General features: G+C 46.6%; 1 protein-coding gene across 5 annotated transcripts in view; it reads left to right on the forward strand.

Annotated features, from left to right (window-relative positions):
* CCDC92 (coiled-coil domain containing 92) overlaps window positions 1-14,004 on the forward strand; it is a 91,966-nt gene that overhangs the window by 66,114 nt on the left and 11,848 nt on the right. Inside the window, exons 1-2 of one of the 5 annotated variants that reach the window (XM_090062525.1) lie at window positions 4,008-4,678; window positions 6,383-6,455. Coding sequence is in view for 1 of the 5 variants with exons in the window: in XM_090062522.1 (XP_089918648.1) it covers window positions 3,600-3,609 (10 nt within the window). In the remaining 4 variants the exon portion in view is untranslated. Of the gene's footprint in view, window positions 1-3,505; window positions 3,610-4,006; window positions 4,679-6,123; window positions 6,456-14,004 lie in introns of those variants that run through there. The other 4 variants (XM_090062522.1, XM_090062526.1, XM_090062523.1 and 1 more) reach the window with 4 other exon arrangements.

The following is a 14,004-nucleotide window of genomic DNA, read 5'->3' on the forward strand; positions in this document are numbered from 1 at the left end:
GTTGCTGGCGGAAGTCCAGCTTGGTATACAAAGAGCAACTGGCTGGAAACAGCGGTACTTTGCACTCACTTTCTACAGCGCAGCCCCTTTGAGGATTTCGAACAACCAAGGAGATACTAAGGATGATACTTCACAACACTCTAAGAGATGAGAGAGAAGTTCCCATTTTAGTCATGGGAAAACTAGGCACCAGGAGGTTAAGATAATCCTTAGAGATTGTACAGCAACAGCCCCTTTGGATGTGCAGCTCCCCTGTCATTTTGATAGGGAGGCAAAAGAAAACCCCTACAACTTGAAATGTCAGCATTCAAAAAGTGAAAAAAAAGTGTTAACTTTTTTCCTAACTTTTCAGCTGCCTGTAGAGCTGGTTGAAACTATTCACACTGAAACATCAGGGGGCAGGAACTGAAAAAAAAATCATAAAAATGTCACATTTTATTTTTAAATGTTTCTAACCCAAATGTGTCTGTGTTGAAAGCTCCCTTCCAGTTTCCAAGGGGATTTTTCTTACCTTAGTTACAATGATGCATTTTTTTTCAGTGACATGTCAGGTTCAAAGGCTTAACTGATGTGATGATGCCTGCTTTCATGCAAACCACGTTGTAGGGTTTTTTTCCCCTCCTCCTTTTGTGCTCCATTATTAAGGAGTCACACTGAATTTAACAACATGCCTGCATTTCATGCCAGGAGACTTCAGAAGTCAGATACATTTGTTTTTTGGCAAGAGTCCTGTCCGACTTGGTTTCTAGGACACATAAATGAGCCCTAAATGAAGAGTCCAGCCTGCTCTGTCATGGTATTTGCAGCAAGCTGGTTTAAAAGGTCCAAGGGAAAATGAAAAAAGAAGTGGGATCCCAATGACAGGGCAGAAGACTGATACAGGACGCTGCAGTCAACTCTTACCTCTGCCACTGGCTCACCGCAGGACCTCAGGCAAATCACTTCAACTCCCTGAGTCTGAGCTTCCCTTTGATTTAGCAGTTCCCAAACTGTGGTGCACAGACCACTGCTGGCTTCCAAAGCCACGGCAAGTTGTCCCCAGCTGGCCCACAGATTGCATTGCTACTCCTCCTTTCCATTACGAGGTTGAGGACAAGGGTGCACGGTGGTCCACAAACCCTGTGGGCACCTCTTGACCTATGCTAAATCGGAGACCACAGTAACGCTTGGGAAGGATGAATCAGCTATTTCTGAAGTGCTTTAAAGATGCAAATTGCTAGAGGACCGATTGCTATGATGATTAGTGCCCCAATGGCAAAGCTGTTGTGGTTTGCTGAGGCACACAAGGGCCAAACTAAGGTATTTAGGTGCCTAACATGCTCATAGGTCTCAATGGGGTTTTCAGAAGCCTCTACAGGGGCCACGCACTGAACTCCCAGGGGAACCCGTCACAAGTAACAGAGAATTATACCCGTCCTTCACAGCTCTCAGCTCCTCCAGATTTGCAGTGATTGCTGACCAAGGGCATTTAAAAATACACTGAGTAGGACCAATACACAGGCCTGGGCCATAAAACTGGCATGATGAATTTGGTCCCAAGAGAAAAAGTCTGAGGAGGGGTGGAGTAAAGCATTGGGGTTTGCCAGCCCTGGGAGGATGTCACTTTGGGCAGTGAAGGGGAAGACTGCAGGCTCATCAAGCTTCTCCTATAGGTACCTCCTGCCATAGCATCTGAGCATCCGTATAGTGAGATGGTTTCTTTCCTTCCAGCCTGATTAGGATTAGTGTTGTGTGCGGCTGTATGTGCGCTATGGGAAAACTCAATAGAAGAAATGAGTTTAGCTCTTTGATCCATCAAGGTCTGTGGTTTTCTATCATGGGAGTGAGTTCCAGGGTTTAGACAGGGATTTGGTGACACGTCTGTCTCCGGTGTGCACAGGACTCTCCCTGCTGGCGGATCACTGAACGGTTCCAGGGAACTGCAACAGAGAATAAGTCTGGAGCGATGCTGCAGGCTGCGGTGTTTCCATAGAATAGGCAAGAAGCAAGGTTTGTTTGGGAATATCGTTTACTGGATTGTGATTCCAGCAGGAGGGCTGGTTCCTCAGGTCGCCGGGGTGAATCTGGTCAAGAGCTTGCACTGTCCAGACAGCAAGTGAACTTGGGTTCACAAAAGCTTGTGCTCTCTATATATCTTATTTAGTTAGCTTGTAAAGTTGCATATCTACCCTGCTTCTCTCTGGCTGCAGACTACCACCTTTCTCAACAACTCTGTACTCTTGGCTCCATAGGTTTACTGTATCTTCCACTTCTTTAAGTGACTATTTTTAGTTACATCATGGAATTAAAAGTCACTGTGTTCCCTGATGTTAAGCTTGGGTTATGTCTTAGGAAGCCAGGTATAGCCCAAGACCTGAGACAGGGCATTTCAGGAAGCCCCAAAAGCTCGTCTAACGTCTCTGCCAACTATATCGTTAATCCAATAAATGCTATTACCAAACAATGTGCTTCAGTGCAGGAGTTCAGTGCTGTGCTGCTGTGTCAGGAACAGCGAGGGTCACTTATATGGGTGGATGCATTTTGCATTAGGGAGAATTTTATCAGGGCACGTCAGCATTGTTCCAGGATAGGAGAAGAGTTGCAGGAACTAACACAGACGTGCAAGACATGGGGGATCATCACGACCAAATGTCTGACATACAATAACCAGCTCCCTTTTAGGCAAAGTAGAGTCAGTAACACAGCAAGGTCTGCTAGCATTTACCTGTCACAGATATTGTATAAAGCTAATTTTTAATCACTTGGTATCAATGGCTTACAAAAACTAAAGTACTGTACATTTATACTCTTACTTTCATCAGCCAAACGTGCAGTCTCATCCAAGAATGAAACCGGGTTTCTTTGACGAGATCAGTTACTCGTGAAACCCTGTCGACTGGCGTTATGTTCCCACATGTTCTCAGTCGACGCCTCCCTCAGGTTCACTATAAGTTTGTCAGGGACTGATGTCAGGCGGAGACACCCCTTTGCCCTTATTTAGTGCCTGTTCAACATTAGTGCCATACCAGTTTTCTGGGATACTCTGTATTGTAGGATTCGTTAAAAACTACCGTTGGTGTGACAGAGATCTCCTCCCAAACTCTTTGAAGATTCGTGGTTACAATTTCTCTTGCCCTGCTGATTTAAAAATATGTATCCCAACTAGATGTCGCCTACCGTCCTTCTCAGTTACTAATGCGATGGAAAATATTTCGTCACTTTCGTGTGGAATGAGTACTTCAGCCTGCTTCTTCCCAAACACCACAGAGCATTGGTTCAATACCTCTCTCTTTTCTGAAAAATGAACAAAATATGCTCATCTCCATGGAGTAGTGGACCGAAACCACGACTTGAATTGCAAATATTCCTTAGAAATCCCCTTTCTTTACTTTCCTCTACTATCAGGGAAAAAATAGTCCTCTATTTAGCTTCCTTTTTCCATGTTCTATGCACTCTGTAGCTTATAATTCATTTCAAGATATATTGCTAGTTCTACCTATTTCCTTCTTTCTCCATTTGTTTCTAGGTGAGAGGTTTTTTATATCTAAGCGCAGTCTTCAAATCATCATTGGCTTTGGATGGGCTTGTAACGAGAGACATCCTCTTCGCGGATCGCGGAAATGCGCCCAGGTAAGAACTCCCCGTTTTCATTCGCGTTTTTCCGTCCAAATTTTTCCTTCCGGGCAACTTGGCTCAAACGTTTCCTCTCCTTTGTCTCAGCACAAAGGGTGTGGGCTGCTCCTGAATGCGAGCAGGTCAAGTTCATGGATTAATAGGCAGCCGCCTCCTTCCCAGCAATTCCTCTTTAGTCATGCTAGTAGGGACCACCACTGAGTCAGTCGCCTTATGCTGGTTTAGTATCTTGTGTGTTACAACGTGATCACCGGTAACGTAGCAAATTTGACCTGCGACTCCGAGCCCTGAATCCCAGAACCGCAGGGGTTTAGGTTAGATGTTAGGGGAAACTTTCTCATGGGGAGTGCAGTAAGACACTGGAACAGGCTGCCCACGGAGGTGGCGCGGTCTCCACCCTTGGAGGCTTTCCACACGGGCCAGACAAAGCCTGGGCTGGCACGATGTGGCTGGGGCTGGCCCTGCTCCGAGCAGGGGGGCGGACCGGATGTGACCTCCCGAGGCCCCTTCCAGCCTCATCCTCTATGACCTATAACCAGGCTCTCACGAGTCGGGCTGTGCTGCTGTCTGTAGGCCCCTGCTACACGTTACACGCATGACGTGCGGCGCCTTACACGCCGGACGCCCTGCGCATCACATACATCAGCACTGCACACGTGATGCGCTGTGCGTTACATACATGGCACCGCATGTTACACGATGCGCGGCACCTCACATGCATGGCACCGCGCGTGACGTGACGCGCTGCAAGCGAGCGCATTGGCCACGGAGGGGCCGCCCCGCCCCGGGGGCCAGGACAGCGCCGCCCGCCGGGCTCCGGTCGCGGAACAGCTCCCTCTCCCACGTGGGCCCCCCGCCCCCCGCCACAGTACGTGACCCGCGAGGGGCGGGCTCGCCAGGTGCTGCCGGGCACCGCCCTAGCCCCACCCCCCACGGCCGCAGGGCGGGGCCGGGCGCGCGGCGCAGCTGGTGACCTCGTTGCCACGGCAACGGCGCTGCGGTGGCTGCCGCCGCACCTGCGCTCTGCGCCTGCGCCGCCGCCGCCGCCCGCCCGGCCCGGGCCACGGTGAGTCGTGGGGGCGGCTCCGCACTGCGGGGGCCAAGGGCGGGGGCTTCCCGGGAGCCGCAGCCCCGGCCCCGGCCCCACTCCGCCGCGGGAGGGGAGGGAGGCAGCTGCGGCCGGGCCTGAAATTCCTCCTCGCTGCTGGGGCGGCCGCGGGAGACCTGGGCTCTGCCCCCAAGTGCTGCGGCCCCAGCCCATAAAAATTGGGGGGTTAGGCCCCCAAATCCTAGGGGGTTCGCCCCAAAATACTGGGGCTTTAGCCCCAAAATACTGGGGTTTCAGTCCACAAAAACTAGGGGGTTCACCCCCCCAAATACTCCAATTTTTGCCCCAAAATATTGCCGTTTTAGCCCCCAAAACTGGGGTTTTAGCCCATAATACTGCAGTTTAAGCTCCCAAAATACTGCAGCTCCATTCCCCAAAAACTGGGGGGCTAGCCCCTAAAATAGTGGGGGTTTATGCCCCAAAATCTTGCGGCTTCATTCCACAGTAACTGAGGGGTCAGCCCCCAAATACTCCAGTCTTAGCCCCCCAAATCCTGCGGGTTTCTGTGGCGCGGTGCCGTAGCACGCGGTGGGCGCGCGGCGGCCCCTGACGTGGTGGCGGCCCAGCCCGTCGTCCCTGGGCGGGGAGCTCTGCAGGGCGCTGGTCCCAGGACCGCAGGGGCGGGGGTCTGCGGCGGGGGGGTTTCGGCAGCTGTGGGCCGGTCGACCTACCTTGGATGCTGCCATTTGCCGCTGGCTCACTTGCTTTCTCCAGACTTAGGAAAGCTAGTGGCGAACAGCCCCTGGGAATTTTTGAAGCCAGCTGTAAGACGGTACCTTGGGGTTGTCTGCCTCGCTTCGACATTGCTGTTGTATGCGCCCTACACACGTGTGTAGCCATGTGCATTTGCATGGACAGGCACGTATATACACGTGGATAATACAGAACGAGCCCTCTGTCAGCTCTTCAGCCCTTTGTAAGGATGTTTCATTTTGCGTCGTGAACATGAGACGATTTAGTAGCTCCGTCTTTATTTGCGGTGGTGGGGAAAGTTCAGACACGTTCGTCTTCCTGAATCTCTGTTTGAAAAAGTGACACTGTCGATTAATTTGTCAATGACACATGGTGACGTTTTTGGTATATGATAACTTGCTGTAAGATCAGCGACCCGGCAGCTTAATATTGATGCTTTAAGGGACCGTTCGGGCATCATCAGGTCGGAGACTCTCTGATTTCCCATCGGTGAAATTAAGCCGGGTGTAGGAGTTGAAGGGGGCGGTTGAAGGTCTGAAAAGAAGGAAGGAGCTGGGGTGGGAGGGAAGTTTTAGAGGAGCTGAAGTAATTGAGGTCTGGCTCTCTTATTTAAGCTTTTTATGTCTGTTTTACTGCAACGTACAAAAAAGTGCTTGTTCCACATCATTATTCTTACTGCATCGCATAAGCACATAGATGTCTTGCAAACATTAGACACTTTTGTAGAATCTGCTCTGCTTTAGGTGCTGGGAATGTATTATGATAAGTGAATATGACAAGCACAAGCAATATTGTTAGACTACAAAGTGCAGCAGCTCCGGCAATGCCGTTGAAAACGTGGTGGTGCTGAGTGATGCAGCCTCAGAACATGGGTGGAGTTAAAGTGGGGAGGCTGCCCTTTGTTTGGAGAGAAATCTTATCATTCAGGCTGCAGAATCAGGACTCTATTGATTTCCTTTGCATCTGCAGGATGCCGTCTGAGCTGTCATCTGATCGCATCTTGTGTCTTCATCTGGCATAATATTCTAAAGAGCAAAATCAGGTGAATGATTTATTTGCTACTCTTGAATTTTTTTTTGTTCTGCTGTTTTGCTCTTGCGTCCAATGTCAGGCTCTCGGAGCGGCTTTGCCTCCATTTGCAGGAACCAGCACTCCTCTCTAATGAACCCACAGCAGCTAACTACAGATACTGAGGCATTGGTTACTGCATGGTATTAAAACTGTTCCCCTCCCCGGCAAGAGGAGGGAGCAGTGCATCAGTACAGCAGTTAGTAATCATCAGCATCTATACGTGACTCTTGGCTCCAAAAATTACCTTGTAGGGATGTCACTTTCAATATTAATGTGCCTTGGCTAGCTGGAGAAGTCGGTTGATTATGTGATACTGAGCCTGGGGTAGGCACTTCAAAGTAATTGTGTGTATGTATATTATGCCATATTATGTTATATTAATACTAATATGCTAAGAAAAGATAGCTATATAAGAACATACTGTAAAGGAGTTTACTCCATACCTTTAATTGTATTTGGGGTATCATCTCTCATTTAGTGAAGTTGATTGTAAAACTCTCATCAGGTTATTCCCCTGGACACCTGTAGTATTGTGTCCAGTTTTGGGCACTACAGAAAGGATGTGGACAAATTGGAGAGAGTCCAGCAGACAGCAACGAAAATGGTTCAGGGGCTAGGAAACATGACTGAAGAGGAGAGGCTGAGGGAATTGGGCTTATTCAGTCTGGGAAAGAGAAGACTGAGAGGTGATTTAATAGCAGCCTTCAACTCCTGCGGGGCGGGGGGCGTGTTGCAAAGAGGATGGAGCTGGACTGTTCTCAGCGGTGGCAGACGACAGAACAAAGAGCAATGGGCTCGAGTTGCAGCAAGGGAAGTTGAGGTTAGATATTAGAAAACACTTTCTCCCTAGGAGGGTAGTAAAGCACTGGAATGGGTGACCCAGAGAGGTGGTAGAAGCTCCATCCTTGGACCCAGCTTGACAAAGCTTTGCTGGGATGATCTAGTTGGGGTTGGTCCTGCTTTGAGCAGGGGGTTGGGACTAAATGACCTCCTGAGGTCCCTGCCCACCCTCATTATTTATGATTCTGAGTTAACTGAGGTAAGAAATGAGCCTTTAAGATGGTAGATCAGTAATGGAACAGAGAGCCCTACAGTCCTGAAAGCTGTCTGCTAGCACTGAATATGGAGTTTGGCTAAAACAGAGGCAGACAAGTGACACGGGTAGCAGGATACGTCTTGCTTTCACATTGCTCATTATTCGTTCCCAAGGCAGACTCCTTTGCCTTCAGTGTATCTGCAGTTATCTTGTTTCTGCAGTAGCTGATCTAATCTAGAGCCAAACATCCTGTCTCTGGACACAACTTATTCAGAAGACACAATATTTGCAAGGTAGGCCAGAAAACAAAATGAATGTTTATGGTGAGAACTGACATGTTCTGTGCTTTTTAAAAACAAAAGAAAATGCTTGAGTTTGAAATTTTGTCCGATGCTTGCTGACAGGTCATGAGGCAGTTTCCTGCAGCTCTAAAGATGGAAAATCTTGTTGCATTTAATTGATATCCTAAAAGAGTACATTGTTTTTTGTCTGTGACTTAAATTATTCAAAAGGCTGAAAGCTAGAGTTCAAGGCCAAAGCTATTAAAAGCCCTGAAACATAAAAAGTACCAAAAAATGATGTACCTTCAGTAACACTGCGATGTCTGTTTTGGGGGTAATAGAGCTTGGGAATAACTTTACAGAAGCTACTGTACTCTAGTTTAAGAAGTGCTGCCTTTGCGGTAGAGATCAGATGCTCAGAAAACTTGATTTAATTTTGCTCTCCACTCTTATCAACCTGATCCTACTCGATCAGAAGTGCAAGTGTATGCTCCTGGATCTCATTCTGTATGCTTTTTACAAGTACTTAGTCTAGCAGATCTCCAGGGCTACATAGACCAGGGATATTCAGTGACTATGCTTGGAGTTAGTAAGGGGAGTAGAGCCGTAATGGCATATGGCTACACTGATGACTACTTACGTTTGCTTATTTATTAATAATGTTTTTATTAAAAAATACAATTAAGGAAGGAACAGCAGTAGAGCGATAACATCCCTGTTGTTTGTCCTCTGCATCCTTTGCTTTTAAACCCTTGTTTTGAGCAAAACGAATGAAGATACAAACATTGATGCGTTAGCCTGTCATTGGAAGTCATTACTCTAGAACAGTCCCATCTCCAGCGATGAAACAGTTTAACAAGAAAATGAGAGCAGTAAAATACTTCCCATTCATGTTTGTAGAGCCAAAATGCTGCACATATGTTATAGGACTTCCCTGGAAATTATCACACAGGAGCTGAACGTAGGAATGACTGAATTGCCGCTTTTTTGCCTGAAACATCATTGTAATCCAGAGAGTGGCTGTAACTTGAGATCTGTGCTCTACTGCTGAGAGTAAACTATTGCTCAGCCTGTGCAAGTACAGTGGTTGAAGGCAATCAGGCCTGTAGTTTAGGTCGAAGAGCTGCACAGGTCCAGTGTGTGTGCTTGTTGGTAGGGGTAGGGCTATTTTTCCAAGGTACACAATATCCAAGTTCAGGGAAAAGTAAAGGCAAAACTAGACTTAACGAAGCACTGAGATCAAAAAATCAAGCATCCAGAATCAGGACATTCCAGAGATGACAACAGATCCTTTTTCCTCTTGTGTTTCCTACAAGACCAACAACAGGAGCTCTGTTTAAAATAATATGGAAAGGACTTAATGAGGCATTGCTGTCAATGAAAAGCCTTGGAGCTTTGTCTCTCTCACTCTCTCGCTTTTAATGGCATGTGGCTCCAAACTCATGTACAGAAGTATGACACTCCATGGGCATGTCTACACATGCATTTTAATGCACAGTAGCCTGTTTTACTGCACGTTAAGGCATCACATAAAAATCTGTGCTGTTATGCTAATTCACAGTAAAATAGGCTACTGAGCATTAAACATCACTTAAAAACTGCGTGCATTTGTTACTGCTCATGAAGGAACCTAATGCATGTTTATTTAGTACCTCACATTAGAGATACTAAATTTAATATGCATTAGGAAAAGTGCCTTAATGCATGCACAGGTGTGCCCAATATGCTCTTGTGAGGGGAAGAATTGTCTTCTAAGTAACCTGGGGCTAAATTGTGCTTTAACTGAAGTCAGTGGGAGTTCTGTTGACTTTAACAGAAGTAGGAGGAAGCCCATCTTTACAGACTTGCCCAATAACACTCTTCAATTTAAGCTGTAGGTGGTATTGAGTACCCCCCTCTTCCATTCCTTTGCCTACATGAATTGCCTACAGTAGAGTAACATTAGCTAGCCAGCTGAAATGCTGGACAGACTGAACTGCAGTCAACCCAGAAAGCAAAGCTCGCCCTTCCTGTTGCTTTCTATAGCTTTGCTAGACATTGCACTGGAATAACAAAGAAATCTTGAAGGATATGACACTTCCAGGGAATGGCTCTGGTGCTGAAAGAGGAAGAAAAAACTCACTTGAAATGCCTAAGCAGAATTCAGCTGAAACATTATCATTATTAGTGTGTCAGAAATGGCTCTGTTTTTCATGGAGCAAATGTAGAAAATATTCATCTCTCAAACCTTTGTAAAGGAAGTCAGCTTCACCAAAGCACAGACTGACATCCTCCCACCCCAAATTGGATCTGTTCTTAAGGCTTTGAAACGAAGCCTGACTGAAGTGAACTTTTTCCCCGACCAGCTGTATGCCCAAGGTACTGGGTGCCAGTGATGGCCATGGTCTGCATACCTGTGTGGACGCAGACCATGACCCATCTCTAGCATTCCTGACTGGGTTCTCTGCGGGGCACTCCAGTACTGGTGCGTGCTGGGCATACATGCTAAAGTGTTGTTTTTTCTGACTGCTTGCGTCACTTCCAGTCCGATTTTAGTGCAGTGTCTTTGGGCCTGACATTAGTTTCAAGAATGAGCCCAATAACTTTGTGCCCGTGACTTGACGGCCTTGCAGGTCCTTTCCAGTTCTATGACTGTATGATTTCATAGACTCTGTTTGAATCAGTCTTTAGAGTCATCACGGTTTAAGATAAATTGTGTCAGATTTATATGAAGCTGATGCATTGTGTGGATAAAGTACCAGGTTGCTCATTTTCCCCTCACTTTTTGAGCATCTAGAAACATTAAAGAACTGTCCCCGAGACTGCCTCCTCTTAATTATTCTTCCTGCTGATGTACTGGTTACTGTCACAGTAACCAAAAATAACTCAGCAGTGACATTAAAACCTGTACTTTCTCAGGGATGTTCAGAGGTCAGCTAAAGAGAGACTGTAGAAGTCTCTGTCTGGAAAATAGGAGTGGGGAGGGGAATTGCAAGGAAAAAGTGTTAGAAATAGCAGTTCCTTAACATTTAAGATACAAAACAATAATTTGCAGGGAGGGAAAAGGATCATAACGCATCTGTTTTCTTTCTTCTCGCTTTCCCTCTTTCGAGAGACTATAATTTGTCATTAAGTAAATGACAAGGCCTTGAGAAATTAGAGTCCATGACTGACAAATCATTGGTGGCATACAGATACAACTGTAGGTGTATATCTCAATCGCATACAGGGTATGAGAAGGGAAAGAAGTGTTAGCTTAATAGGGAGTATCTAATGTGTTTTCTAGCAACTCTGAAGGAAGGGGAAACACTGACACATTCAGCAGGAGACTGTATTGGGCCTATTCAAAGGTCAAGGGAGCAAGAGCAAATATGTTCCGCATCATATTTAATCAACTGAACCATGTTAAACTTTCAGTAATACAAAGTCAGTTTGGTGACAGGAAGATATTTGTTGCCTTTTGAAATGGGAATCAAATGGAAATTTGGAAGAGTCTTCAACAGGGATTCTGTGATTGCTCTCTCTCGATGACTTTCTAGCACTGGATTTGCTACAAAACTTGGGACATGACTCTGGTTGCTTCTGGTCTCTTTGATTGGGCAGTGGTTCACTGTCAGCTAAGAGGAAAATAATTGTCTGCCTGGTATAAGCATTGTGTTCCAGCATAAGATATCGGTGCGTGACTGAGGCATTGAAGTAGAAGACTGGGAGATGGATGGAGTAGGTGCCATCTGGAGGGAGACGGCTCTGTTGTTGTTTAACTGATTTCTGCCAGACAAGAATAAAACATTATGGGCATGGCTAGTTAGGCTTTGTTCCAGCGCTGTCTTAATAGCCTGTCTCGATTCCAGATCGACATTTCCATTTTCGTATCTCACTCGGGATGCAGTAGGCAGGCATTCCACTTTGTGCACAGGAGCCCAATTTGCCACCCGAAAATGCTGTCGGCTGTCCCAGAAATACTCTGAAGAGCTGGGAAAGAGTTTGGATCAGAAAGTACCTACCCTCCCTTCACCCCTGCCTCTATCATTTGTGAAGCAAGATTCAACTATAGAACTTGCGCCATTGCTTGGCGTGAATGCCCATCTCTCCTGTCGTTGGCAACTCTCCCCTCAGTTTCACTGTCTTTCATTTGGTTTAGCAGTCTTTTCCTAAAGGAAAAAAATAATGATTTAAGGTTGAGGCAGGGCTAGTGTGAGGCATTCTCTACCAACAGTAGGGAATTTGCCCTCTACAAGCTGTTGAATATCTCTGCTTTTGACTTGCTGGATTGAGGGCTCATTTTGCTTAATACAGTTAATTTGGGCAGGTAATTCTGTCTCTGCCACTGGAAGGAGCTGGTCAAATATTCCCTTCTTGAGGTGGGTAAAAAAATATTGTCAATGCAAGTGAAAACTCTCCCCCTTGTGCTAGAAGAGGAGAGGGTCTAAATAGATGTATGTAACCATCAGTGAAGGAGTACATCTGAAAGAATGCCATTTAGTTACCTCTACCTGTTCTCCTTAAGGAGGTCTCCAACAGAAGCGAATAATCCATTTTTTAATACTTTAATTTTTACAGGCAGATTTGGGATCTGGTTCAGCATTTCTTGCTGTAGCTAGATGCTTATTTCTCTGCCCTTTGAGACTACCGTATTGAAAACCTCATTGTTGGAGAGTGGAATACAAGATTTTTTTTTCCTAGATGAAAAGCATGGACTGTTCATGAGCATGTTCCTCAGACAAGTGCCAATGTGAAAACTGAAGACAAATAGGACTTGTTTAGCTTTCCTGTTAATTGTTTTAATGGGTAGTGTTCGACTTGTGACTGCCCAGCTGAATTCTTGTCGCTTTGCTTTAAGGAGTGTTGGGGTAGAGGGGAAGGGCAGGAATGGGTGGCTAGATACTGAAAAACAAAACCCCTCCACAAGGGAAGGGTCATATGTGAGCACGGTAGGAAAGCTCGTCTTGCTGTGCATTCGCTGGCTTGCGGTACCTGGAACAAAAGGTTGCTTTGTACTGCTGGGTCTCTCTGTCTGTATGCAGTGCACCGCGGGATGGTTACCTGCTCTGTGTGATTTGTCCTTCTGGCTTCGTTACTCATGTGAAGTAGTCTTTTCAAGCAAGACCCAAGAACTCATCCTCCCACTTTACTCGGCGTTGGTGATGGTGCAGCTGAAGTACTGCATCCAATTCTGGGCTCCACACTTTTTAAAAAGGACGTGGCGAAGCTTGAGAGTCCAAAGGAGGGCCACGTGCATGATTAGAGGTCAAGAGAACAGGCCTCATGAGAACGGGCTCAGAGCCTTGGGACTCTTCAATCTAGAGAAGCGAAGGCTCAGGGGTGCCTTGGTGGCAGCCTAGAAGTATATAAGGGGGTGCATCGGGAACTGGAAGAACATCTGTTCACCAGGGCACCCAAAGGGAAGATGAGGTCTAATGGTTGCAAACTGCTGGAAGACCCTTTTAGACTGGATATAAGGAAAAACTTCTTTACCGTCTGAGTCTCCAGAGTCTGGAATAGACTCCGCCCAGAAGTGGTACAAGCACTTACTCTAGATACCTTTAAGAAATGCTTGGATGTTTATCTTGCTGGGGTGATCTGACCCCAGCTGACTTCTTGCCCCTTGGGCGGGGGCTGGACCAATGATCTTGCAAGGTCCCTTCCAGCCCTGATGTCTATGAGATCTTGAAGGGCTAGACCCTTAATCATTCTGGATGGATATCTGTGGATCCATGCTCCCTTATGATGAACCACCCCTCCTCTCACCCCATTTCTTCTGAGCCTCGCTCCTAACAGCTGTTCGTACCGTCGGGTACAAGGTACTGCCCTGCAATCCCGAAGCAGCAAGGATTGCTGGCAGCGGTCGCTTTGGTTCTGCTTTGAAAGCCGCCCAAACAAGGAAGTCGACTGTCCTCAAGCCATGAAACTGACTAGGCGCAGCGTTATCCAAGGCACCGAGCGAGCAAGCTGGAGGAGCTTGAGTTTCCTCGGGTTTCACAGGCAGTTTATGGCGTTAGACTGCTGGACTGTGATTTAAACCAGTTTCATGAAGATGTGTGGCCTTTAAATTGGCAGCATCTCTTTTAAGCCTCCGAAAGTGATTACTTTATGTGCAGTAGTCTGAATCATGATGTTTAAAGTTAACTACAATATTTTTAAGGACCATGTGTTTCTGTTAGCCATGGGTGTATTGGCAGGGTGCTGCCATTTGTTTTCATTGTGAATTGATATAGTGCTTTCTT

Source organism: Crocodylus siamensis, chromosome 9, assembly GCF_052110815.1.
Source record: "Crocodylus siamensis isolate JL-2025a chromosome 9, ASM5211081v1, whole genome shotgun sequence".
NCBI classification, from domain to species: Eukaryota; Metazoa; Chordata; order Crocodylia; family Crocodylidae; genus Crocodylus; species Crocodylus siamensis.